The 23,217-nt window shown below is 39.2% G+C and overlaps 1 protein-coding gene across 2 annotated transcripts in view; it reads left to right on the forward strand.

Moving 5' to 3' along the window:
• Positions 1–23,217, forward strand: part of VPS13A (vacuolar protein sorting 13 homolog A) — a 133,158-nt gene that overhangs the window by 54,531 nt on the left and 55,410 nt on the right. For both annotated transcript variants that reach the window (XM_068423411.1, XM_068423413.1), the window contains 13 exons: positions 2,356–2,440; positions 3,606–3,778; positions 5,303–5,459; positions 5,833–5,912; positions 6,172–6,231; positions 6,309–6,465; positions 16,849–16,965; positions 17,050–17,153; positions 17,601–17,768; positions 18,444–18,751; positions 19,486–19,633; positions 20,466–20,616; positions 22,604–22,728. In XM_068423411.1, the coding sequence (XP_068279512.1) occupies positions 2,356–2,440; positions 3,606–3,778; positions 5,303–5,459; positions 5,833–5,912; positions 6,172–6,231; positions 6,309–6,465; positions 16,849–16,965; positions 17,050–17,153; positions 17,601–17,768; positions 18,444–18,751; positions 19,486–19,633; positions 20,466–20,616; positions 22,604–22,728 (1,833 nt within the window). The remainder of the gene's footprint in view (positions 1–2,355; positions 2,441–3,605; positions 3,779–5,302; positions 5,460–5,832; positions 5,913–6,171; positions 6,232–6,308; positions 6,466–16,848; positions 16,966–17,049; positions 17,154–17,600; positions 17,769–18,443; positions 18,752–19,485; positions 19,634–20,465; positions 20,617–22,603; positions 22,729–23,217) is intronic.

Consider the following 23,217-nt stretch of genomic DNA (forward strand, 5'->3'; position numbering starts at 1 on the left):
TTGTGGCCCTTCTCTGGACTCGTTCCAACAGCTCCATGTCCTTCTTATGTTGGGGCCCCCAGAGCTGGATGCAGTACTGCAGGTGGGGTCTCACAAGAGCAGAGTAGAGGGGGAGAATCACCTCCCTCGACCTGCTGGCCATGCTTCTTTTGAAGCAGCCCAGGATACAGTTGGCTTTCTGGGCTGCAAGTGCACATTGCTGGCTCATCTTGAGCTTCTCGTCAACCATCACCCCCAAGTCCTTCTCCTCAGGGCTGCTCTCAATCCGTTCTTTGCCCAACCTGTATTTGTGCTTGGAATTGCCCGACCCACATGCAGGACTTTGCACTTGGCCTTGTTGAACTTCATGTGGTTTGCACATGCCCACTTAAGCCCGTCAAGGTCCCTCTGGATGGCATCTGTTCCCTCCAGCATGTTGACTGTACCACACAGCTTGGTATCGTCAGCAAACTTGCTGAGGGTGCACTCAATCCCACTGTCCATGTCACCGACGAAGATGTTAAACAGCACCAGTCCCAGTACCGACCCCTGAGGAATGCTACTCGTCACTGGTCTCCACTTAGGACATCGAGCCATTGACCACAATTCTTTAAGTGCGACCATCCAGCCAATTCCTTATCCACTGAGTGGTCCATCCATCAAGTCCATGTGTCTCCAGTTTAGAGATAAGGATGTTGTGTGGGAGTGTCAAATGCTTTGCACAAGTCCAGGTAGATGACATCAGTTGCTCTTCCCTTATCTACCAATGCTGTAACCGCGTCATAGAAGGCCACCAAATTTGTCAGGCATGATTTGCTCTTAGTGAAGTCATGTTGGCTGTCACCAATCAGCTCCTTGATTTCCATGTGCCTTAGCATAGTTTCCAGGAGGATCTGTTCCATGATCTTTCCAGGCACAGAGGTGAGACTGACTGGCCTGTAGTTCCCTGGCTCTTCCTTTTTCCCCTTCTTGAAGATGGGGGTTATGTTTCCCCTTTTCCAGTCAGTGGGAACTTCACCAGACTGTCACGACTTCTCAAAAATGATGGATAGCGACTCAGCAACTTCATCTGCCAGTTCCCTCAGGACCCGCGGATACACCTCATCAGGTCCCATAGACTTGTGCACCTTCAGGTTCCTTAGATGATCTCGAACCTGATCTTCTCCTACAGTGGGCGGTTCTTCATTCTTCCAGTCCCTGCCTTTGCTTCTGCGACTTGGGCAGTGTGGCTTGAGCACTTGCCAGTGAAGACCAAGGCAAAAAAAGTCGAGTACCTCCAGGCCAACCGTATTCTGGGCTGCTTCAAAAGGAGCGTGGCCAGCAGGTCGAGAGGTGATTCTGCCCCTTTACTCCGCTCTCGTGAGACCCCACCTGCAGTACTGTGTTCAGCTCTGGGGCCTCCAACATAAGAAGGACGTGGAGCTGTTGGAACGAGTCCAGAGGAGGGCCACAAAGATGACCAGAGGGCTGGAGCACCTCTCCTATGAAGACAGGCTGAGAGAGCTGGGCCTGTTCAGCCTGGAGAAGAGAAGGCTCCGGGGAGACCTTATAGCAGCCTTCCAGTACCTGAAGGAGGCCTACCGGAAAGCAGGAGAGGGGCTTTTTTCAAGGGCAAGTAGTGACAGGACGAGGGGTAGGAGTTTTAAACTGAAAGAGCGTAGATTTAGATTAGATCTTAGGAAGAAATTCTTTCCTGTGAGGGTGGTGAGACACTGCAACAGGTTGCCCAGAGAAGTTGTGGATGCCCCGTCTCTGGCAGTGTTTAAGCCCAGGTTGGATGGGGCTTTGAGCAACCTGGTCTAGTGGAAAGGTGTCCCTGCCTGTGGCAGGGGGGTTGGAACTAGATGATCTTTAAGGTCCCTTCCAACCCAAACCATTCTGTGATTCTATTATTGTATGAAATTTAGAAACAATTCTGTCTGCTCTAATGATTTCTCTAGCTCTTCTTTGATTTTCCCACCTGCCACTAGTATCATGTGATTTTCATAAAGACAGTTGATGTTGTACTGTTCTCTGAAGTTACCATACTGTAATCCTGTGAGAGACTAGGTTTTCTCTTTCCTGAGTTTTCATATGATGTGCTGTTTCTGTCCATCTTTTGATCTGTGAAGTTGGATGTTTGAACCTCTTTGTGGTGTTTCGTGATGTATTCTCTTTGCAGCTAGATGAATGTGCAGTACCTACTGCTTCTAACTGATTTAGGCCTCATTTCTCCCCATGCTTTTAAATTTAGTAACATAAGTGTTTAACTGTAATGATTTGCACTTAAAATAAGACCAGTTTCCTTAAGTTGTAAAACTTCCATGCAGCATATGTGTGTGCAATAGCATGACCAATGAATTCAAGCAAAAAATTTTATGGTATATCCTGTTTTAGGCTGCGATATCCCCTGTGCTCTCAGCACCACATTTATCACAAGGTGTGTTCCCTGTTTTGGATCTTCATTCATTTGCTGAGTCAGGTAATACAATCTATTTTAACATCTGATTTAATAAACAGGTCAAGTCAAGTTTTTGAGTTCATTGAATTAATTTGTTTCTCTTGGAGTAAGTGACTTATTTGTGGCTTTCTTTCAGGTTCTCGAAGGTTGAGTAGTGTTATAGTCTGTGCAGCTTATTATAATTCACTCTGTATGAAATATTTGTGTATTTGCTCATAGCCGGAAAATCCTATATGCTTGTTCATGCTGTTCCCTTTCTGAAAGCAAAGTGGTAAAGTGTTTGTTTGGTAGGATGGGTTTGTTTATTTTTGTCTTTGCATATGTTGCTACAAATCCCTATTCAGAACATCTGAAGTAGTATGTGTGTCATTTTCTGCTTCAGTATGTACTTGGTCCTCTGATAATGGTTTTAATTATTTTCTTCTGGTGAAGGGTTTCTATCTTACTTAGCTGGATTTATTTAAATTACAAAATACTGAAAGGAAGACTGTTAGAAACTACTGTGTTATAAACAAACATCATTTCGACTTCTACAGGATCAAACAGAAGACTGGCTGTGGAGAAACTGGTTATGGTTACTACTGCCTTGCTGTTCAGACAGCTTAGCTAGATTGTAACTTTCCATCTAGTAGTTATATTTGAAAAGTAATCAAATATATTAGTTATTTCAGTGTCAATCACCTTTGTCATTCCAAAACACTCAACTGGAGAAACAGAGAACAATACTTTTCTCTTCTCTCAAGTTAATGATATATGTGGTTTGTAAACACTAGCAAAATTATCAGCAAAGTTAATTTTTACATCTACTTTATCTCTTTGAATTCAGTGTGTGTTCAGTATGTATAGGAAATAGATATCTGTGTATCTTCATCTGTTTTTTGTATGAGTTCCTTCAAGTGCCCAAAGGTAGAGAGAAAGTGTCTTTCAATTCTTAAAAATTAGGGTGAGAACTGATTTACGATGATGTGATAGAGGGAGCTGTAGGTGTGGTGAAAAGTTGTGGAGTCAGGAGCGGAGATAATTATAGAAACAGATGTTGTTGGCTGCTGATTATGAGCTAGGTGATCTTCCTATACTTGTACATTTAAGTTTTTATAGATGTAGATATAAGAATTCTAGGTCACGGTAATGCAAAATATTGACTGTCTAAAATGTGTATGTAATGGTGTTGTGAATTAATCCTTAGAATCAGAAGAAGAATTTTATGATGCTCTAAGTAGTCCTGTAGAAGACATGCCATTTTTTGAAGCCCCATCTGGTTCTGTCAAGCGAGCTAGCAGTACAAGGCAAAAAAAACTACGTAAACAAGAATCTTTGAAAAATATGACAGAATTTCAGCTAAGGTTTGAAGTAGCTGAGGTAAAGTTACTTTTTTTATTTTATTTCTCTGAAGCACATCTCAATTTTTCCCTGTTTGTGATCCATGAATCTATGTCTGTAGAAGCATTGATTCCCTGTTTCTTGCTGGAACTATTCTATACAGGTTTTTTTTGCAAGTCATATTTGTGCTTCTGCATCCTTGTTGTCACTGAAATGCTTTGATTTATCCACTTTATTTCCCAACTCATTTTATCACTGAATTTCCTTTTCCTAATTTATCACTCAAAAATCACATTGTGTATTTGTTTTGGCTTAAGGTGTAGCTTCTGACACCTATTTTCCATATACTGCTGTGGTCACAGGAAAAACTTCATTAATGTTTTGTCTTGTAACAAGCACCCTATTTTTCTGCTCCAGTTTTTCCCAGACTCTGTTGGCCTCGCGCCTAAATCTGTAACATGTTCACTGTGAGGTGTTTTATGTGTTATTCTTGCTGTTTCAGACCTGGGGGAAAGAGAATATTTTACCGAAATGCAAGACACTGTTTCTAACTGCATCAGTGATCTAGCAAAAGCGATAGCCTTTTACCACTATCATTACCTTTATCATTAGACCATCATGGCTATGACAGTGTTATTGCTGCTACTCACTGTGTAACTTTACAAATTCAGTTAAGTTTACAAATTCCATTTTAGGATAGGTCTTACAGAATGGCTTCAACACATCGTGACTAGCTTGCAACATGTCTTGTTACATACTACACCTTACAGAAAATACATAAACAAATAAAATTGAAGTGTGCTGGTTTTTGTATCATGGTAAGACCTTGTTTAAGAGCTACTAGTCTAAAGATAGATGCTGTATTTTACATTAGTCTCTAATGGAAAGTATCTTACAATCTATAAGAAAAAAATACAATTGAGAATCTATTAAGAATCAGCTTCTCTCTGTTGGCTTTATAGTTTAAAATGTCTTACTGGGTTTGGTTTTGATTTTTCCCTGTTTGTAGAGAGAGCATTATGTGGAAAGGAAGAGTACATATCTCTCTTTTGTTTTGGTTGTGAAAGACAAATAACAACAGCTCAGCTAGGTATTATTTAAGAACATCTTTGTCATGCATGGGTGAAAAAGTAGGAAATCCTCTCGCCTGATACTCAGCTTGAGAACATACTTCTTACCAAGAGAGTTCAAAGAAATTCTAGTGAAAGAGTAAACTTTATGCTGACAGAAAATCTAGTTTTGACTGGGTTGAACATTACTAAATGCTTTACAGAATTGTTTCTAAAAACAAATTAGTTCATGAAAGTGTAACTTTGGTATTGCATGTGTGCATGTTTGAAGTTTTTGTTAAAATAGCAGCAAGCAGTATTCTAGCAATTTTGCTTGTTGAACTGTTGGGTTTTTTTTCCAGGACATTTGCTGTATAACATTAAATGGTCAATACACATTAACTGGTAAAATGTATGTAAATATATAATCCTATACAAAAATGAAGAGGATAATCCCATACCTTTTTTTTTCTGTTTTTTTCTGGGTCTTTTTGTTTGTTTGGGTTTTTTTTAGGTCTTAATTAAATTGTGCCGTCTTACTGGTAATACTGAGACACCTGTGCTGCAGCTTGATATTGCAGGGTTAGGCACTGAACTCAAATTAAGAACATTTGACATGACTGCAAATGCTTTCCTTCGCGAAGTTAGTCTGCTGTGCCCAGAATATATGGGTAAGTATTTAGAGTCTGATCAAAAAATTATTCACAAACAACACTGTGAATTTGTCTTCAAAAAGCTTGTGGGGCTTTCTTTTGTCAACTGAGGAAGATTTGCTTCCTAAATTAAATGGCAGGGGGAGGGAAAAGTAATTCAGGAGCTCATTCTCTTAGTAATGCTTTGGTAAATACATTCTAGTGCTGATGATTTTAGTACAGACATCTAACTATTTTAGGTCTACAGAAGAGGTTTTGTGATTAAACAGTAATGACGGCTAGTAGCCTAGTTTGTAGTCTACGGGTGATTAAAAGACATGTAGAAAACCTGTCCATTTTTTTTCTTAAAAAAAAAGATAATCTTTTCTATTCTTTTGGGTTTTTTTTAAAGATGATAATGACAAACCAGTTTATATAATTACTACTTTGGATAATGTAGAAGATGATCTTCTCACTCTGGAGTACATAAAGGTGAGAAAAGAACAGATTTTGCTTTTGAATTGTAAGCCAATTATAAACAGTACGGTATTATTCAGCAATTGTTGAAGGTTTTTCCTTACTTATTCATTCCTTAACATGTTGAGTGTCATGTGCAAAATCCGTCTGCTCCCTAAACAGATTAACTTGTACATCTTAAGTTGAGCGGTTTTTGGAATAAATTCTCTCTCATGAAATTTGCAAACTTCTCCTGATTTGTTTGTTTGTTTTATGTGCACTTTTGGTGGAATAGGCTGATATTAATGGACCGGAACTGAAAACTGCCTATCAGAATGTTCTACAGAAAATAAAGGTATGGTATCTTTTTAAACATAATTTTCTCATTGTGGGAAGAGAGGCATGTTGGATAAACATAATTTGTTCCTTTAGGTGAACTTTTCATCTCTAGATGTTCATTTGCACACTGAAGCTCTGCTGAATGCTATGAACTATCTGAATAATCTTCTACCCAAACAAGAAACTAAAGTTGCAGAAGAACCGGTCCATGAAAAAATAGAGGAGAAGAAGGATGTTCTGAAGAAATTAAGTAAGTTTCTTTACTCTTTTTTCCCCCCTCTTTTCATTCCTCTCTCTTCACTTATTTAAGCAAGGAAGGAGATAGACATATTTTCAATTTTTGTAAGCCTGTCGATGTCTTCTGAAATGAGAAATTTTGTTCAGTGTATATTTGCTTATCCACTTCAGTCTTTTTTAATTTCAGCGGTCATAAGAATGTTAGCCATCAGAGTACTAGGGAATAGCAAGGGTATACTATTATTCCCTGGCTGGAAGTGTGTAGGTAAGGAATAACTGTATAATTAATGAGGCAAGGTAGATGCTGCAGTGTTGACTTTTCCTGAGGTAGAAATACTAAGCATATTTTTTGAAGATGTGTGTTCAAATTCATTTAGTTACGATAATCTGCATTGAATAGTAGCTTACTGGCAGTGATTATATTCCTAATGGTGTTGTCCCATATAATGAGAAAAGTATTTTTGCATTACAACATTTATGTGAAAAAGGTGTTTATAAAAAGTAAGGAAATAAAAAAAATTTTATGAGTTAGAAAATATAGCATGACGGTGGAAACTTTCTGTGATAAATGTATAAAATATATTCTAGACACTTCCGTGCTTTCCAAATAATAGTATAATTACTGTTTTTCTCTAACTCCAGTGAAATGACTTTGTGCATAATGTTTCTTCCCATCATCAAAAATATTTCTGTTGGTTTAGATTTGCAACCTGCAGATAGGTACTCATTTATCAATTTATTGATCTGTAGACATTGGCTGTAGACATTACTACAAAATATGCACTATTACGTTTCATAAGCTCCTGGAGAGTTTTGGTTACTAGTGATCTACTGATTTGCTAATTGGCTAAATTGTTTGGCATCAGTTTTGTAGGAATAATATGTTGGAATTACTGCTTTGGGTTTATGAACTGGCATGTGAACTTGAATTTACCTTGAAGTGTAATAAATAGGAAGTACTTGCAAGGTGGAAGATGGCTTGAACATTTTCAATCTTTTGTTATAAGAAGCTGGTAATAACATTCATTAATATCAATTACTGTGTTTTTAGGGACACATAGGTAGAATATGAATTCCTGCATTTTGAGAGAAAACTGGTGAGCCTGCTCATGTTTATCAAAGGTCGCTGGTACTCTGGAGGTGTCTGGTTCCTATGTGTGAATTTAGGGTTCCTAGTTTTCCTTGGCCTGCAAAAGTATTAGCATTGTTACATCCTGAAAGGGGTGCAGGCCAGTCAGTTATCCAGCCATATTGGTCTGAAGGAATTATTTTGCTCTAATGAGGTTAATCTTATCTCTTTCCATGTGCAGTTTTCTGACATATTGGTCAAGATAGACCTTTGCTGTGTATTTAAGGCATTGAGTATATACAAAAAAACCCCATAAATTGTCCTTTTTTGTTTCTTTTTTTTTCCCTTGGGATGAATTTAGATTTTTGATTGCCTTACAGTTATTTTATTACCTTATATCTGAGGAACATCAGTCTCTTGTGAATAACTTGCTTGCTGTGCAGTTTTGTCATGCTCTGACCAAGAATTCGGCAGATCTGAGTTGTTGATAGTGTTGAGCAAGTGCAAAAAAACATATCACCTCAATTTTTCGATCTTGTGTCTGGGAGCTACTTTGAAACGAATGCTTCTATTAAATGCTCAACATTATGCCAATGACGTTCATTTCTGCTTCTGAGAAGGACTTCTCTGAGATCTTTGCAATTGTTGCAGTTAATCATAAAACACTGAGGGTCCAGCTAGTTAGTAAAACAAAAAAGAAAACACACACACACAAACTATAGTAGAGGATAATTGTCAAGATGATTCTAATTGAAGTGTTGTAATACTTGCTCTGCGTTACTGATTTCAGTAGTTCCCTCATGTGACTGATCTAGCCAACCTGCTGGTACACTGATGGGATCTTTCTGAGGCTGCCTTCATTCACTGATGTTAGTTCTTACAAGCATTTTGAGTTAAACTTCAGTACTAGTTTGGTATCTTTAAACCCCAAGTATCACATTTGCAGTATTTGGTGAGGTTTTATTGAGAATTGTCGTAGCAGAGTCCCACGACACAGTCCACGAGAGGGCACGGAGTAAATGCACACAGACCAATATGGTCGTTAAGCAAATCTCCTTTATTTGCGTATCTGAGGGTACATTTATACTATTTCACTATCGTGCACGCTCCGTGTGCGTGTTGTCTTAATCCTAATTGGTTAACATACCTTACATGTACTAATATGATTGGTGAGCATGCTTTGTCCACGCGCCTCTATATTAGTTCTGATTGGTTTATGCTAACAGGCCATACTATGCTGTCATGACATTCTTCTTGTTTCAATCTTGTTTCGACTTCTACATATCTCGCTTGTCTCAGTAGCCAAGGTCCTTGCTCGTTGTTATGACTGGTCGGTTCATCACCACCTACTACCACCCCCTTGGACATGGCTCGTTCAGTATGTGACCATTGTCTCGTAGAAACCCCACAAATCCCCCTTTTTGTTTTTGCAGAAGCTGTTTCAGTGTACCATGAGCACGTTCCACAATCGCCTGACCTGTAGGCAAATGAGGAATCCCAGTGACATGTGTAATACCCCATAGTTGACAAAATTGACGAAAAATCTGTGAACAGTATGCTGGTCCATTATCAGTCTTAATCTGTTGTGGAACCCCAAGACTCGCAAAGCAAGCAAGTAAATGTCATTTGACATGACGACCTGCTTCCCCAGTTTGCGCTGTAGCCCATATTACATGTGAAAACGTGTCAACAGATACATGAACATATTTGAGCCTTCCAAATTCTGCAATGTGAGTAACATCCATTTGCCAAAGTTGCAATGCACTCAAGCCTCGAGGATTAACTCCTATTCCAATTCCCATGCCAATTTTCTGACAATTAGGACAAGCACTGACCAATTCGCGTGCTTGTGCCATGGTAAGCTGAAATTGTTTCACTAACATTTTCGCTGATTGATGAAAGAATTGATGAGATAGGCGAGCTTGTTCAAATAAATTTGGTGAGATTTGTGTATAGGACACAAGTGTGTCTGCTTTATTATTGCCAGTGCTCAAGCCTTGATCAAATTGATGACTACAAATGTGAGTGACAAAATAAGATACCACTCTGAGGTTTATTGCTTGATGCAACTGTAGCAAAATGGTGTGAAGTTGCATATTTTTCACTGGACGTATAAAAGCTCTTTCAATTCGATTTACAATGCCTGCGGCATAAAGAGAATCTGTTACAATATTTACAGGTGAATCCTTCCATTTTACAAAAACCTGGTATATTGCAAAAAGTTCAAGTCTGCAATGAGTCCTCAGACTGTCCTGAGAATTTGCAGTGTGTCCATTGTCCATCCTCTTGCCAGGTAATAACTGCTGAGTGTGACCGTTTTCCTGCATCAGTAAAAACAGTTAGTCCAGACACAGGTATCTCTGATCTGATAGGTTGTTCTTCCCAATCCTGTTTGCAAATAAACTGTAGCTTTTTATCTTTTGGTAAATGTACCAACAATTGTCCAGTAAAGTCCTGTAAAGCCATTTGAAAAATGGTTGACTGATTTGTTAACCACTGTAGATATTCCTTCTTGATAGGTAAATAGAGAGAATCTGGATCCAGGCCATTAATTTCTGTAATTCTTTTACGCACTTTAACAATCAGTTGTGCTATTGCTTCCACTCTGGTACAGATTGTTGTTTTAGGATGAAAAGGTGGAAAAACCCATTCTATGATTTTAACAATTGGATTTAATTGAACTATTAAAGCTTTCAAGTGTTTGTTTTCCAGTGATGCGTTTGCTATAATTGCTGAGAGTGGCTCATTTTCAGTAATGCGAGCCATGTCCTGTGTTGCCACCTTGTGTGCAATTTTGTCTATAGCTGTTTGTTGATCTGCTGTGAGAGTACGGCTCACAGTGACATCAGGGTTTTGTCCCAGCAATGGCATTAATGGTGCAATATCATCATTTGTAATACCGGAGGTATTATGAACCCACTGCAATTCTCCTAACAATTTCTGAGCATCAGCCAATGTTGATATATCCACTTTTAGAGTGATTTTTTGAGGTCGTATTGTTTAGTTACCTCCCAGCCTAGGTATTTCCAAGGCTCTGATCTTTGTATTTTTTCCGGGGCAATTTTCAGTCCCCGTTGTTCTAGCACTTTTTCTAACATTGGTAACACGAATTCCACCTTCAAATCCTGACCAGCAATCAGAATATCATCCATATAATGATAAATAAAAAGGTTAGGAAACTTTTGGTGAAAAGGTTGTAAAGCCCATGCAACATATAATTGACACAATGTAGGAGAATTTTTCATACCTTGAGGTAAGACTACCCATTCATACCTTTTAGCAGGTTCCTGCTTGTTAATACTCGGAACAGTGAATGCAAATTTGGCACAATCATTTTCATGTAAAAATATTGTGAAAAAACAATCTTTTAAATCAATTACTAAAATTTGCCAACCTTCTGGAATCATGGTAGGAGTAGGTAGTCCAGGCTGTAATGCTCCCATTTCTTCCATAATATCATTTATGGCCCGCAAATCATGAAGCAATCGCCATTTGCCTGATTTTTTCGGAATAGTGAAAATTGGAGTATTGTAAGGACTTGTGGATGGTCTGATATGTCCTGCTTCTAGCTGTTCTTGGACTAACAGTTCAGTCTGTTCCAGCCTGTCTGATCTAAGCGGCCACTGATCCACCCATACTGGTGTTTCCATTTTCCATTTTAAAGGTAGGACAGGCCCTTTTTCAGTGACCGCTCCTAAAAAGGCGTTACCAATTTTGCACCCAATTGTGTTAACACATCCCGTCCCACAAGAGATATTGGCACCCTCATAACATAGGGTCTAACATTTACACAGACTCCATCTGTAAATTGTAGCTGTACCGGTTGCTGACTCATCATTGGTAAAGTACAACCCCCAACTCCAGCTATTGCTACTGGAGCCGCTTGTACAGCCCAAGTGTGTGACCAGTGTTGTTGTGCAATAATTGTAACATCAGCGCCTGTATCAATTAGCACAGAGATCTGTTTTTCTTCCCCGTGCTGATTCCTTAATGTTACTCTTTCACACGGTTGGTTTCTCGTGATGTCAATAGCAAGATTAATCAATGCCTATCCAGTTGATCCGAAACAACCCTCCCCCCTGTCTTTGTCTTCCGCGTTCGGAACACAGCCCTTAAAGGGAACTAACTGAGCAATCTTTTGACCCTTTGGAATAAATACAGGCAGGGATAAGGTGTATACCATAGCACATATTTGACCTGTATAATCTGCATCAATAACCCCTGGTAGTACAATTATTCCTTGTTTAGAAATAGATGATCGTCCAAGAAGTAACGCACTTAAACCATGTCCTAAAGGTCCTTTCATGTTAGTTTCCACCACCGTTACTTGTTTGTCTGTTAAGTATATGTCTAATTTTGTTTCCACATCCACTCCGGCACTTCTTCTTGTAGCCGCAGAGTGGCGGTCCAAGCACCCTGACTTGCTGTCTGTGCGCGCGGGCGTGGCGCACTCGGCTGGAAGTTTCCCTGCACTCGCTTACACTCTGTTGTATTGTAATTTGACCTTTTGTAGTTAGTACACCACTTTCTAGATCCCTGTCTACAATCTCTTTTAAAATGTCCCATCTTTCCACATTTAAAGCACTTTTCCTTAGCCCTTGCTCCTGCACCCAACAAAGGTTTCACTGTTGCTTCAACTACAGCAGCCATAACCTGAGCCTGTTCTATACCTAACATTCTTTCCACTGCTTCCAGCATAGCTGCAACATCTGCACCTCTCGGTAAATGTGCCAATGCCTTTCTAGTTTTCTCATTTGCATTATCATAAGCAAGAACATCCATTAATTTGTCTCTAGTTCTTTCATCTAAATCAGGTGTACTTTGCAATGCTGCATACAGACGATCTGTAAATTTACCATATGACTCTCCTGCTCCTTGAAAAACTCTGGTATACGCTTGTTGAACACCTTCACTAGGAACCGACATTAACGCTTGAAATGCTCCATCTTGAGCTGCTGCTAATGCCTCAACATTAAATTGCGCTTGCCAATTTGCAGTAGCAAAAGGACCTTCTCCTAACAGCATTTGTGCTATAATATTAAAAAGAGGATCATCTCGAGCCCTAGGTGTATTAGCTATTTTATGACAAGCACTAGTCTAGGCATTAAGAAAATGCAACATTTGAGAAGGAGACAACAACATAGACATTAATTGCCGAATATCATTTGCCGTAAGAAGGTTAGTTGTAAAAATATGTTTAAGTAAAGCCTGTGTATATTGAGAGCTCAAGCCATTTGACTGTATAGACTGACGCGCCTCTTTGATAACTTTCCAATCTAATGGTTGCCAAACATTTCTTCGTTCAGGACCCGCACCTACATGCACAGGATATGCCTGTGGAAGTATAACTCCTTCTAATAACACATCCTGAATGATCCCTTTCCATTGCACTCCTCCCCTCCCTTCTCCCTCTTCCCCCATACACGCAAACGGACACCTTCCCTCTCCCACATTACCAGATGGATGCAAACCACCCCCCCATCCCTGATCTAAAGGTGGAATAGGGAATTGAGGTAGTTGAGATTGTTGAGGTAGTTGTAAAGGAGGTTGAGGTGGTTGGGGTGGCCCTAATACTTGTCCCGAATACGGAGGAGGGTTTAGGGGAGACATAGTCACGTGTTCCGGTGTGTTGGTTGGACGGCGCTGCAATTCCTGTTTTAATTCTTCCAGTCGTCTACCAAGCTCTGCCATGTCAAGTTCACGTCCATCTTTTGCAGCCTTTTGAGGTGGTAACGATCCTTTCTCTTTCAATCCATGCGACTGCAGAACTACTGGCTTCGGCGTCTCTGGAAATGGCGAATCCGGTAAAGGTGGATACAGAGCAGATTCATTCTCCTTCTTGCTGTCCTGTTTAACCTCATCCATAGAAAGTTCAATGAGAGGAGGGGATTTTGGCCGGCTCTCTTTGTCATTGTTTGCAGAGTCTGGACTTGCTTTTCGCTCCTCAGCTTGTGTCAGAGCCGTCTGTACCCGTGACGGTAAAGGAGCTGCAACTGGCATTGCTACTGGGGCCCTTGGAGCTATCTGTCCTGTAAACAGCGAGGGAGTAGCAGGCGAAGTAGCAACAGGCACTGAGGGAGTAGCAGCAGGCGAGGGAGTCGTAGTAGCAGATGCCTGCGGTCCTAGAGCCATAAAAGCTGATGCCTGCGGTCCTAGAGCCATAAAAGCTGATGCCTGCGGTCCTAGAGCCATAAAAGCTGTGTGTGTAACTTCTCTCTCTGCTTTCATTTCTTTTAACGCCTCACTTACTAATTTCCATGTAGTTGACAATTTTACTGCGTCCTTATCACCACTAGCTACCGCATCCCAGAGAGACTCACCAATCTTCTCCCGTAAGGTCACTTCAAAAACATCATTAAAAGTCTCAAAAAGTCCTTTAGCCTTTGCCCAGAACAGTAACTGCTTCAATACAGTTTCATCGTATTTAATTCCTCTCGTAGAGAGAATATGTTGGAGGAGTTTCACCACTGCCTCTTCTGTCTTAGTCAGGGTAGCCCCCGTCTCCTCCCCAGCTGCCTGGGCAGCCCTACCCAGGTTTTTCCTCCGCTAGCGATAAATCTTGGGCTTACCGCATCCATTCCTGCCGGTGCGAAAATCCAGTGCCGGGGCAGCACTCTACAGCTGGCTTCCTCTCGTCCCTTTCCTTTCGTGCCGTTGTCCGCTGCTTCTCCGCAGTCTCCGGCCGAAGGCCCCTGGTCCGGGGTAAAGTCCCTGTTCGGGCGCCACTTGTCATTGCAGAGTCCCACCACACAGTCCACGAGAGGGCACGGAGTAAATGCACACAGACCAATATGGTCGTTAAGCAAATCTCCTTTATTTGCGTATCTGAGGGTACATTTATACTATTTCACTATCGTGCACGCTCCGTGTGCGTGTCGTCTTAATCCTAATTGGTTAACATACCTTACATGTACTAATATGATTGGTGAGCATGCTTTGTCCACGCGCCTCTATATTAGTTCTGATTGGTTTATGCTAACAGGCCATACTATGCTGTCATGACATTCTTCTTGTTTCAATCTTGTTTCGACTTCTACATATCTCGCTTGTCTCAGTAGCCAAGGTCCTTGCTCGTTGTTATGATTGGTTAGTTCATCACCACCTACTACCACCCCCTTGGACATGGCTCGTTCAGTACGTGACCATTGTCTCGTAGAAACCCCACAGAGAATGTTAATTTGTGCTGCCTTTGCAAACATATTTCTGTTTTGACAAACAGAAGTATGTTCGTAAGTCTAGTGTATACTCATATTCAGTGATTAATTCACGGTGTTGCTGAGAGTTGATGATTTTATTATTTGAAGGTTGGTGAACTAGAAGCCTGATTGTGTTGTTTGAAGAACTTGAGACAGAAATGGTATCTGTGTTAGGAAAAAAAAATTCAAGCTTTTGGGTGCACAGCTCTTATCGGGATTTGAGTATTTCTTTGCTATATGTACTTAAATTAAATCAGTTATGTTAATTTTTTAAGCATTGAAAGTTAATTGTCATGTCTGGAGCCAAACAGGTTATTAACAAAATGAGAGAAAGTGAGTTTGTAGCCTCCCTTTTTGGGGGGCAGATGGAGGAAGATGAAAGAGAGTTATTTGCCTTAGGAATAATGAGATCAGTTGGGATGAAATATGGGAAGAGTATATGTCACAAAGCCATTGTCTTTCAGCTGATAATTTATTATTATTCCATCAGATTGTTAAGAAGTTTAGTTCCTCAGCTGCTTCTTTCTAGGTGTTTTGTAGTTTATCTATATGCATGTATCCATTGCATAATAGAACTGAGAAGTAACAGATGGAATAATTGCTCTGTGAAAAAAAATTCTTCCATTTAACTGTATTTTTTAAAATTATTTTTTCTATGTGAGATTGTTCTCATTCATGGTGGTGGTTTCGATTTCAGTTATACCGGGACATGCTTGGACACTAGATGAAATACCATTTGTGTACCTATGATAGTCTGTGAACTTAAAGGGTTCTGTGGCTTACTGAGAGCTGTGGACAGAAGATTCAGCACTTGTCTAGCTTTGAACTATTTTGGTATGCAGGCAAACACTGAAATGTTTGGCATCCTATAGAATTCTTGGAGGCAAAGGATTAAATTAGTGTCTTATGTATTCACATGCGACAGTTTAGCCTTTACACAGCTGAAAAGCTTTCATAGGTGATTCTCCTCCCTTCTTCTCCCCAAGTCCTGTACAACTGTGCAAACTAAACTTTGAAGGTAGTTATTTGTTAATTTGCTGTGGTTTGTCTCTTGTTACAACCTAAAATCATGTGACTGAAGCTGATGTACTTACAGAACCATAGCTTGATTGTAAGGGTTGAGAAAGCCTTGACATACTCACACCACACTTAAAGGTAATATCTCATCTGAAAAGCTAGGTTATGGGAAAATGGGTTGAATGTTTATTACTTTTAATTTTGTTGCTTTTAGCTTTGTGTATAGATACCTGTAAGAATTTACCACTTAGGACTCAAAGTCCCTGAATACAAGATATGGTATTTCCCTTTGTCATTTGAAGTAGTGTATAACATTACTTCAGATTTGACTTTCAGAAGAAATGGACTAAGTTATTGATTGAGTCTCTTATCTGTTGACTTCTGTATTTAGCACTGTACCTACAGATAGTGTTGTGTGGCATCAGTTGTGTCTACTCAAAGTGAACAGAGATTATTTCTGTTAACATGAACTAGAATATTTTTACTCTTATTCAGTTTTGGGAAAACCAAAAATGGACTAAAGATTTGGACACTTCTGTTCTGAAAAGTGCTGTATTTGTACTTGTATCTTTTGCAGGTCTTAAGGTTGACCATACTAATTTTTAAGGATGCTCACTCTCCCTTCTCTTCGGTGTCTAGTTATATTAATGGTATTTTCATATTTAAAACTTGAGTTTAGAACATATAGGTTGTGGAGACTTAATAAAAAGTCACCTGCCATATGTAAACAAGACCATTGATTGCAGATGACTAATCAACAGACCAGATAGTGTATTATGGTAGCTATCATGTTACCACTATTTGATGGTAAAATGGTAACACTATTTCCTGCATAACCTATCTCTAATTTTGCATTGTGCTGTGTAGATTAAATGTGTTTCTTGCAGTTAATAAAATACTGATATTGATTACCCCAGTTTGTGAAGCACATGAGGACTCCTGTATATGCAATCCTGTATAGACAATTCCTTTGTGTCATACTTGCTAGTATGAGTGCACTGCATTTTGCCAGCAGTGCAGGCTTTATGCAAACTAGGCTTTGGGGAAGGGATACTAAAATATTACATCTCCTCCTTGAAGAACTGTAATTCTTATTATTTTGTATTTCCCACAGCATCAAAAAAATCAAAGTATGAAGATGTTATTGACCTCAATATCTGTGCGGATTTATCCTGTTTACGTATCTTCATTAGAGAGAAAAAACATAGAATAGCTGAAATTCACATTGAAGGTAGGAAGAAAACTTTAATCACAAAGGCACAAAACTTCATAACCAGAATAGTCTCTACATTTTGTATGTCTTTTTTTTTTTAAGGTCTGGATAGCCAAGTGATCATGAAGAAAGCAGCAACAGAAGTGACTGCAAAATTAAAGAACATCATTATTGTGGATTCTGATGAGACAGCATTGTATAAAAAGGTATGTATTTGCCTGTATCATTGATTTCTGAATGGAATATAGATGCTAATTGAACTTACTTTGTAGACTACTCTTTAACTGTGAATTTTTTTTTAAATAATGTTTTATGTATTTGCTGGGAGCATTATTCTCTATAGGCAGAATGATTTCGTCCCACGAGCAGTGATTGTTAGGCCGACGTTGGTTTTGTGCAACTGTGATGCCCAGCTGCTTGTTACACTCCTTATTTTGTTGACTTTAATGGACAGAGTTATTCAAACTGAGATTCCAACTGAATACTCTCACCTATTTCAGGTTTTTTTTTTTCATTTATTGTTGAAATATTTGAAGTAAAAATGTCTTAAAGTGTGAGGTACTACATTTTATTTTGGAATTCAGTTTCTCCAGCATAAGTTTTTACAGTAGAGATACTCTTTTTTCTTTTTTTTTTTTTTTTTTCTTCCTAAGGCTCTTTACATCACAGGAAAAGAAGTCTTCAACTTTAGAATGATATCATATATGAATGCTACAGATGGCATTGCATATACAAATATGGATGTTGTTGACAATCGTATTTACCTAACTGTTGGGTGTATTCAAGTAGTTTTTGTCAACAAGTTTGTTTCATCTATTTTGGTAAGTTAAATTTTTGAGATACTGTTCCTTAGCATTCAGATAACATTGTCAGAGCTAGAAAATGATAAAGCATCCTATATGGGGTGGTGCCTGTTTGTGTGATTCTTATATACATTGTATATATACAAAATTCTTATATACATTGTAAAAACTTCACTGGGATTGGTGGTTGGACTATAGTTGTAGTGTTGGGTGGTTGGTTTCTTCTCCATGTTTGTTATTGTGAAGTGGGTGGCTAAGCAACAATATTTGCTATTATTGTTAAGAATTCTTTTCTTTAAATGACTTGATAGCTTTTAGATATACACACACATTGTTTATAACACTGAAATATAAGTAATAAACCAAGAAAATTAATGCCTTTCCCATAAATTCTGCTAAGTAAATCTGTTTTACTCTCCATATGAGTAAATAAAAAATAATTCATACAAGTCATGTTACAAGGTCATTGCTGTTACCATCTGATTTGCCAGATATTTAGTGTGGAAATTTCTTTTTATATGTATGCATACTTTATCATATTTTGGGAGGAGATTATCCTGTTAAAGAATTCAGAAAAAGTGTGTAGCAAAAATAGTGTCTTACATGGTTTGCTGTTTAAGAAACTATGATTCTTAGTGTTTTTATGTAGTGTAATTCTTAACAAAATTATCAAGATCTATATTTTTTTCCTAGGCTTTCATAAATAACTTTCAAGACGCCAAGGAAGCTCTTACTGAGGCAACTGTTCAAGCAGCAGAGAAAGCAGCTACAGGTGTAAAAGAGCTAGCGGAGCGTAGTTCCCGTTTGGCACTAGATATCAATATTAAAGCACCTGTTGTGATAGTTCCACAGTCAGCAATGTCTGCAAATGTCCTAGTGGCTGATCTTGGTCTAATCACTGTGAAGAACCAATTCTTTATTGCTAAAACAAAAACACGGTATAATCTCCCACCTGTTGTTGACTCTATGACAGTGAAATTGAGTGAACTAAAGTTATACAGGTAATGTAGTGTCAAGATTTTTTTAAATTCATGTAGTCCTTTTGGGATACTTCAATTGGAGAGCTTTGAGAAGTTGTTAACAAAATAATTAGTAAATGGTTGGTGGTTGACGCATACACTCTTATCTTGAAATATAACAGCAAATTAATAAAGATTTTGTAAAAGCAATTAAAATGCATGGTTTAGGAGAAATAGCAATCTACACATCTTTTAATAGAAGCAAATGGTTTTTTTTAGGGAATATTGTGTAGAATAATAGACTTATGCATCATGCAGTACTTTGGGACAGGTTATACCCCTTTGTAAGTGGCTGTTTTGGTGGGGTTTTTAAGCTATACATAGCAGGAAAGATATCAAGTCAGACAGCCATAAAGAAGTGTTTGAAAATGGGCCTTGGTGCAGGAGATTGTGGGGGGAGAGGGAAGGGAAGGGGATTTTCAAATACAGTTGAAGAGTATTGAAGAAAGAAGGAACTGCTGTCCAGTGGAGAGCAGATAAGAGGTCCTAATTTGTGAGAAGTTAGTATGTTGCGTGCCTGGTATATGCCTGATGTGTCTCCTCCCTGCCAAGAAAAGATGTCTAGTTGGTGAAGTAAGGCTTTAACTAGAGAATACTGGGAGTATGAAGACTCTTTTACAGTACTACTCAAAAAGATGATGAAAAGACAGAAATGTGTTTGTTAGAATCTGTAAGTGAAGTATGTCAAGCTGAGAGTATTTTGTTTCTGTTCACAGATCATGCTATGAGCAGGGTTCATTACAAACTGAAGTACAGTTGCTGCAGCCGCTCAATCTGGAAGTAGCTGTTGAAAGAAATTTAGCTGCTGCTTGGTATAATGAAGTTCCTGATATTGAAATATCTGGCCGACTCAAGCCCATGAATGTAAGCACTCATTTCTAAAAGCAGCTGTCAAAATATTCATGGAAAACAAATTCATTTTTTTCTGTCCATAAAAGTCCAAGTTCCTTATGTATTGTTCGATTTCAAGACATAAATGCAGAGTGGATTTTGTTGTTTCACAGGGAAAAAGGAAGTGAATCACGTTCTGTTGTAATCTAAACTCAGTATTTCATCTGTGATACTGCAGGCAGACTTTGTACTATATATTACTGTTGCTAGTTAGAAATGGGTATGCCGTTATAGCTGCCTTTTACCTGTCAGTTACTATCTTTCACAGAAGGACTGGAAAAAGTTGGGGCTTATTGGTCTGTTCATTAGTAGCATGATCACCTGCTAAATTCATACCTGTGACAAGCCTGAGTATGAATTAGTGCCCATGCTCGTTCAAATTTAACATCAAAAAATATAAAGCTTGTCAGCTGTATGACGAAAACCAATTTGCCAAGTTTTGAAATAGAACTAGTAACCATTACTGTAAAGTACCTTGTGACTAAATTCAGATAACAATTTTTGGCAACTATTAAGTCAAACTATACGTGTATGATTCTAACATTCAATTTCTAAATTGTAACTGTGTAAAGAAAGTTTGTGGACAAAACCAAAATAACATGTGAATGACTTCTGATTTCTAGAAGTTACTAGAAGGGGTTGTGTGGATTTGAGAAAAAAATTTTACTTCGTTCTTTAGTTTCCTAAACAGACACTTGGATGAGATTAATGTGTTTTATCTGTTTATTTGTAAACTTAGATTTTGGTTACCAAAATTTTCATGAACCGAGTTGGTCTGAGTTTAGTAACAATCTTTTTTTTTAAGCTTATTCTCAGTCAAGAAGATATTACCACAATACTGAGGACACTAAATGAAAATATAGGTGGAAGCTCTGGTGCATCAACATCTTTACCAGAACCGAAAGATACGACTAGCCATTGTAGTGATATGCATAGTACTTCACAGCACTCTGCAGGTAATGCTTTCTAAAATTACACGTGGTATAACGTTTTTAGTTATTACTGTTGGAATTGCCATTATGAAAAGATGCCAGATTCAGTTGTTTTTTAACAGTATGCCTCTATCTTGACATTGTGGTTTGAGCTGTACCCAACAAGAACAATAATGAATAGGAGCAACTGGGCCACTGTAGAGAGTTCTGTGGCATGATGTGTTTTAATGTGAGGACTGTCTTCTTCTACTGACAATAATGCAGTGAGCGCCTAAAAGTCTGTCATCTGGATTTGGTAACATCCCAGCTTTGGAAAGTTGCTATGTTATGCTTTCATGTGTATCCTGGTTCTGTTGCTCTTCAGTTTTAGATGTTTGTCTTTTCATAATAATGGCATCCCTAAAAGTTGTGCCTATTCAGTAGGCATCATTGCCTGTAAACTGTTCAGCACACGTCCCAAAAAAAGCAAGTAAGGTTAAGAAAAGAATCTCTTGAACTCTTCTGTTAAATGTGAGAAATAGCAAAATCGTGGCAAGATAAACAGATAAGGATGAAAGTAAACTTGTATTCTTTCACAGAATCAGAATCAATCAGGTTGGAAGAGACCTCTGGGATCATCAAGTCCAACCATTGCCCTGACACCACCATGCCAACTAGACCATGGCACTAAGTGCCATGTCCAGTCTTTTCTTAAACACGTCCAGAGATGGTGACTCCACCACCTCCCTGGACAGCCCGTTCCAATGCCTAATGACCCTTTCTGAGAAGGAATGCTTCCTAATGTCTAACCTGAACCTCCCCTGGCGAAGCTTGAGGCTGTGTCCTCTTGTCCTATTGCTAGTTGCCTGGGAGAAGAGGCCAACTCCCACTCCACTACAACCTCCCTTCAGGTAGTTGTAGACAGCAATAAGGTCACCTCAGAGCCTCCTCCTCTCCAGGCTAAACAACCCCAGCTCCCTCAGCCGTTCCTCATAGATCAGACCCTCCAGACCCTTCACCAGCTTGGTCACCCTCCTCTGGACTTGCTCCAACACCTCAACATCTTTCTTGAAGTGTGGGGCCCAGAACCGGACACAGTATTCAAGGTGCGGCCTCACCAGTGCCGAGTACAGAGGGACGATCACTTCCCTAGACCCGCTGGCTACACTATTCCTACTAGAGGCCAGGATGCCATTGGCCTTCTTGGCCACCTGGGCACACTGCTGTCTCATGTTTAACCAGCTGTTGATCAGCACCCCCAGGTCTCTTTCCACCGGGCCGCTTTCTAACCACTCTTTCCCCAGCCTGTAGCACTGCATGGGGTTGTTGTGGCCAAAGTGTAAGACCCGGCACTTGTTCTTGTTGAACCTCATGCCGTTGGTCTCGGCCCATCTATCTAACCTGTCCAAATCCCTCTGTAGGGCCTTCCTACCCTCCAGCAGATCGACACTCCCACCCAGCTTGGTGTCATCTGCAAATTTGCTGAGGGTGCACTCAATCCCTATGTCTAGATCATCTATAAAGATATTGAACAGCACCGGCCCCAGAACTGAGCCCTGGGGAACACCGCTAGTGACCGGCCACCAGTTGGACTTTGCCCCATTCACCACCACTCTCTGGGCTCGGCCATCCAACCAGTTTTTAACACATTTAAGAGTCCACCCATCCAAGCCCCGGGCAGCCAGTTTGTCTAGGAGGATGCTGTGGGAGACAGTGTCGAATGCCTTACTTTGTAACATTCTTGCACACAGTACCGTATAACATTAAGGGAAGTTGTATTTTGTGTCTTAAGGATGGTAAAAATTCCATGTAGAATATGTAAGTGGAGTATTTTAGTTTCTCAAACATTGAGCGATTTTGCCAAACGTAGTTGCAGAGAAGATGATAAACATATCCTAAGTGTGGAGGAAAAGGGAAGTTGTTGTCTTTATAGTTGTTAGTGAGGGTGTTGGTTTTGATTTGGTTCTTGTTTTCCCTTATTTGCAGTCAGATAATTTTCTTTAACATTAAGTGTTTTTCTAATTTCTGAAAGGTGTAACTGTTGTGACTTCAGCTGTGGTGGAATTGCATTCACCTATGAAAATAAAAACAACACTAAAACTGGACTTCAGATTCGACTCTCTGACTTTAGTATTGTATAGTCCAAATTCAAAACAGGTAAGTATAATTTTGGTTACAAAGAGAAAGAAACAGCTTTAATGTTGTCTACAGTCCTGGAAATTCTGAGCAGGAATAGTTTAATTTATGAGCAGAGAATAGTAACAAACATGATGGAAATGATAAACAGTTATTTTAACTAAATCATATGGTAGATATTACAGGAAACAGAATAACCAGTGGTAGTGCATAATATGTGGCATCTTCTGTGAGCTGACTCAGAATTTGCTGAAAACATATGTTAGTTTAAAATACAGTTTGCGAAGAAAAAAATGCAGAGGGATGCACCGTGTTCTTTAGTTATACACACACATGTGTGGACACACACACATATATGAATAAAATTGTGGAGAGATATTTTAAATTTGTATTACAGTATGAATGCATTTTTATTCTTCTTGGTTTAAATTTACAAAACTTGTCACCAAATTTCTGACTAAAAGTTTGGTAATATTTTATTGTAAACTTAGTCTGTTATTTTAGATTTTG

This window comes from Nyctibius grandis, chromosome Z (assembly GCF_013368605.1).
Source record: "Nyctibius grandis isolate bNycGra1 chromosome Z, bNycGra1.pri, whole genome shotgun sequence".
NCBI classification, from domain to species: Eukaryota; Metazoa; Chordata; class Aves; order Nyctibiiformes; family Nyctibiidae; genus Nyctibius; species Nyctibius grandis.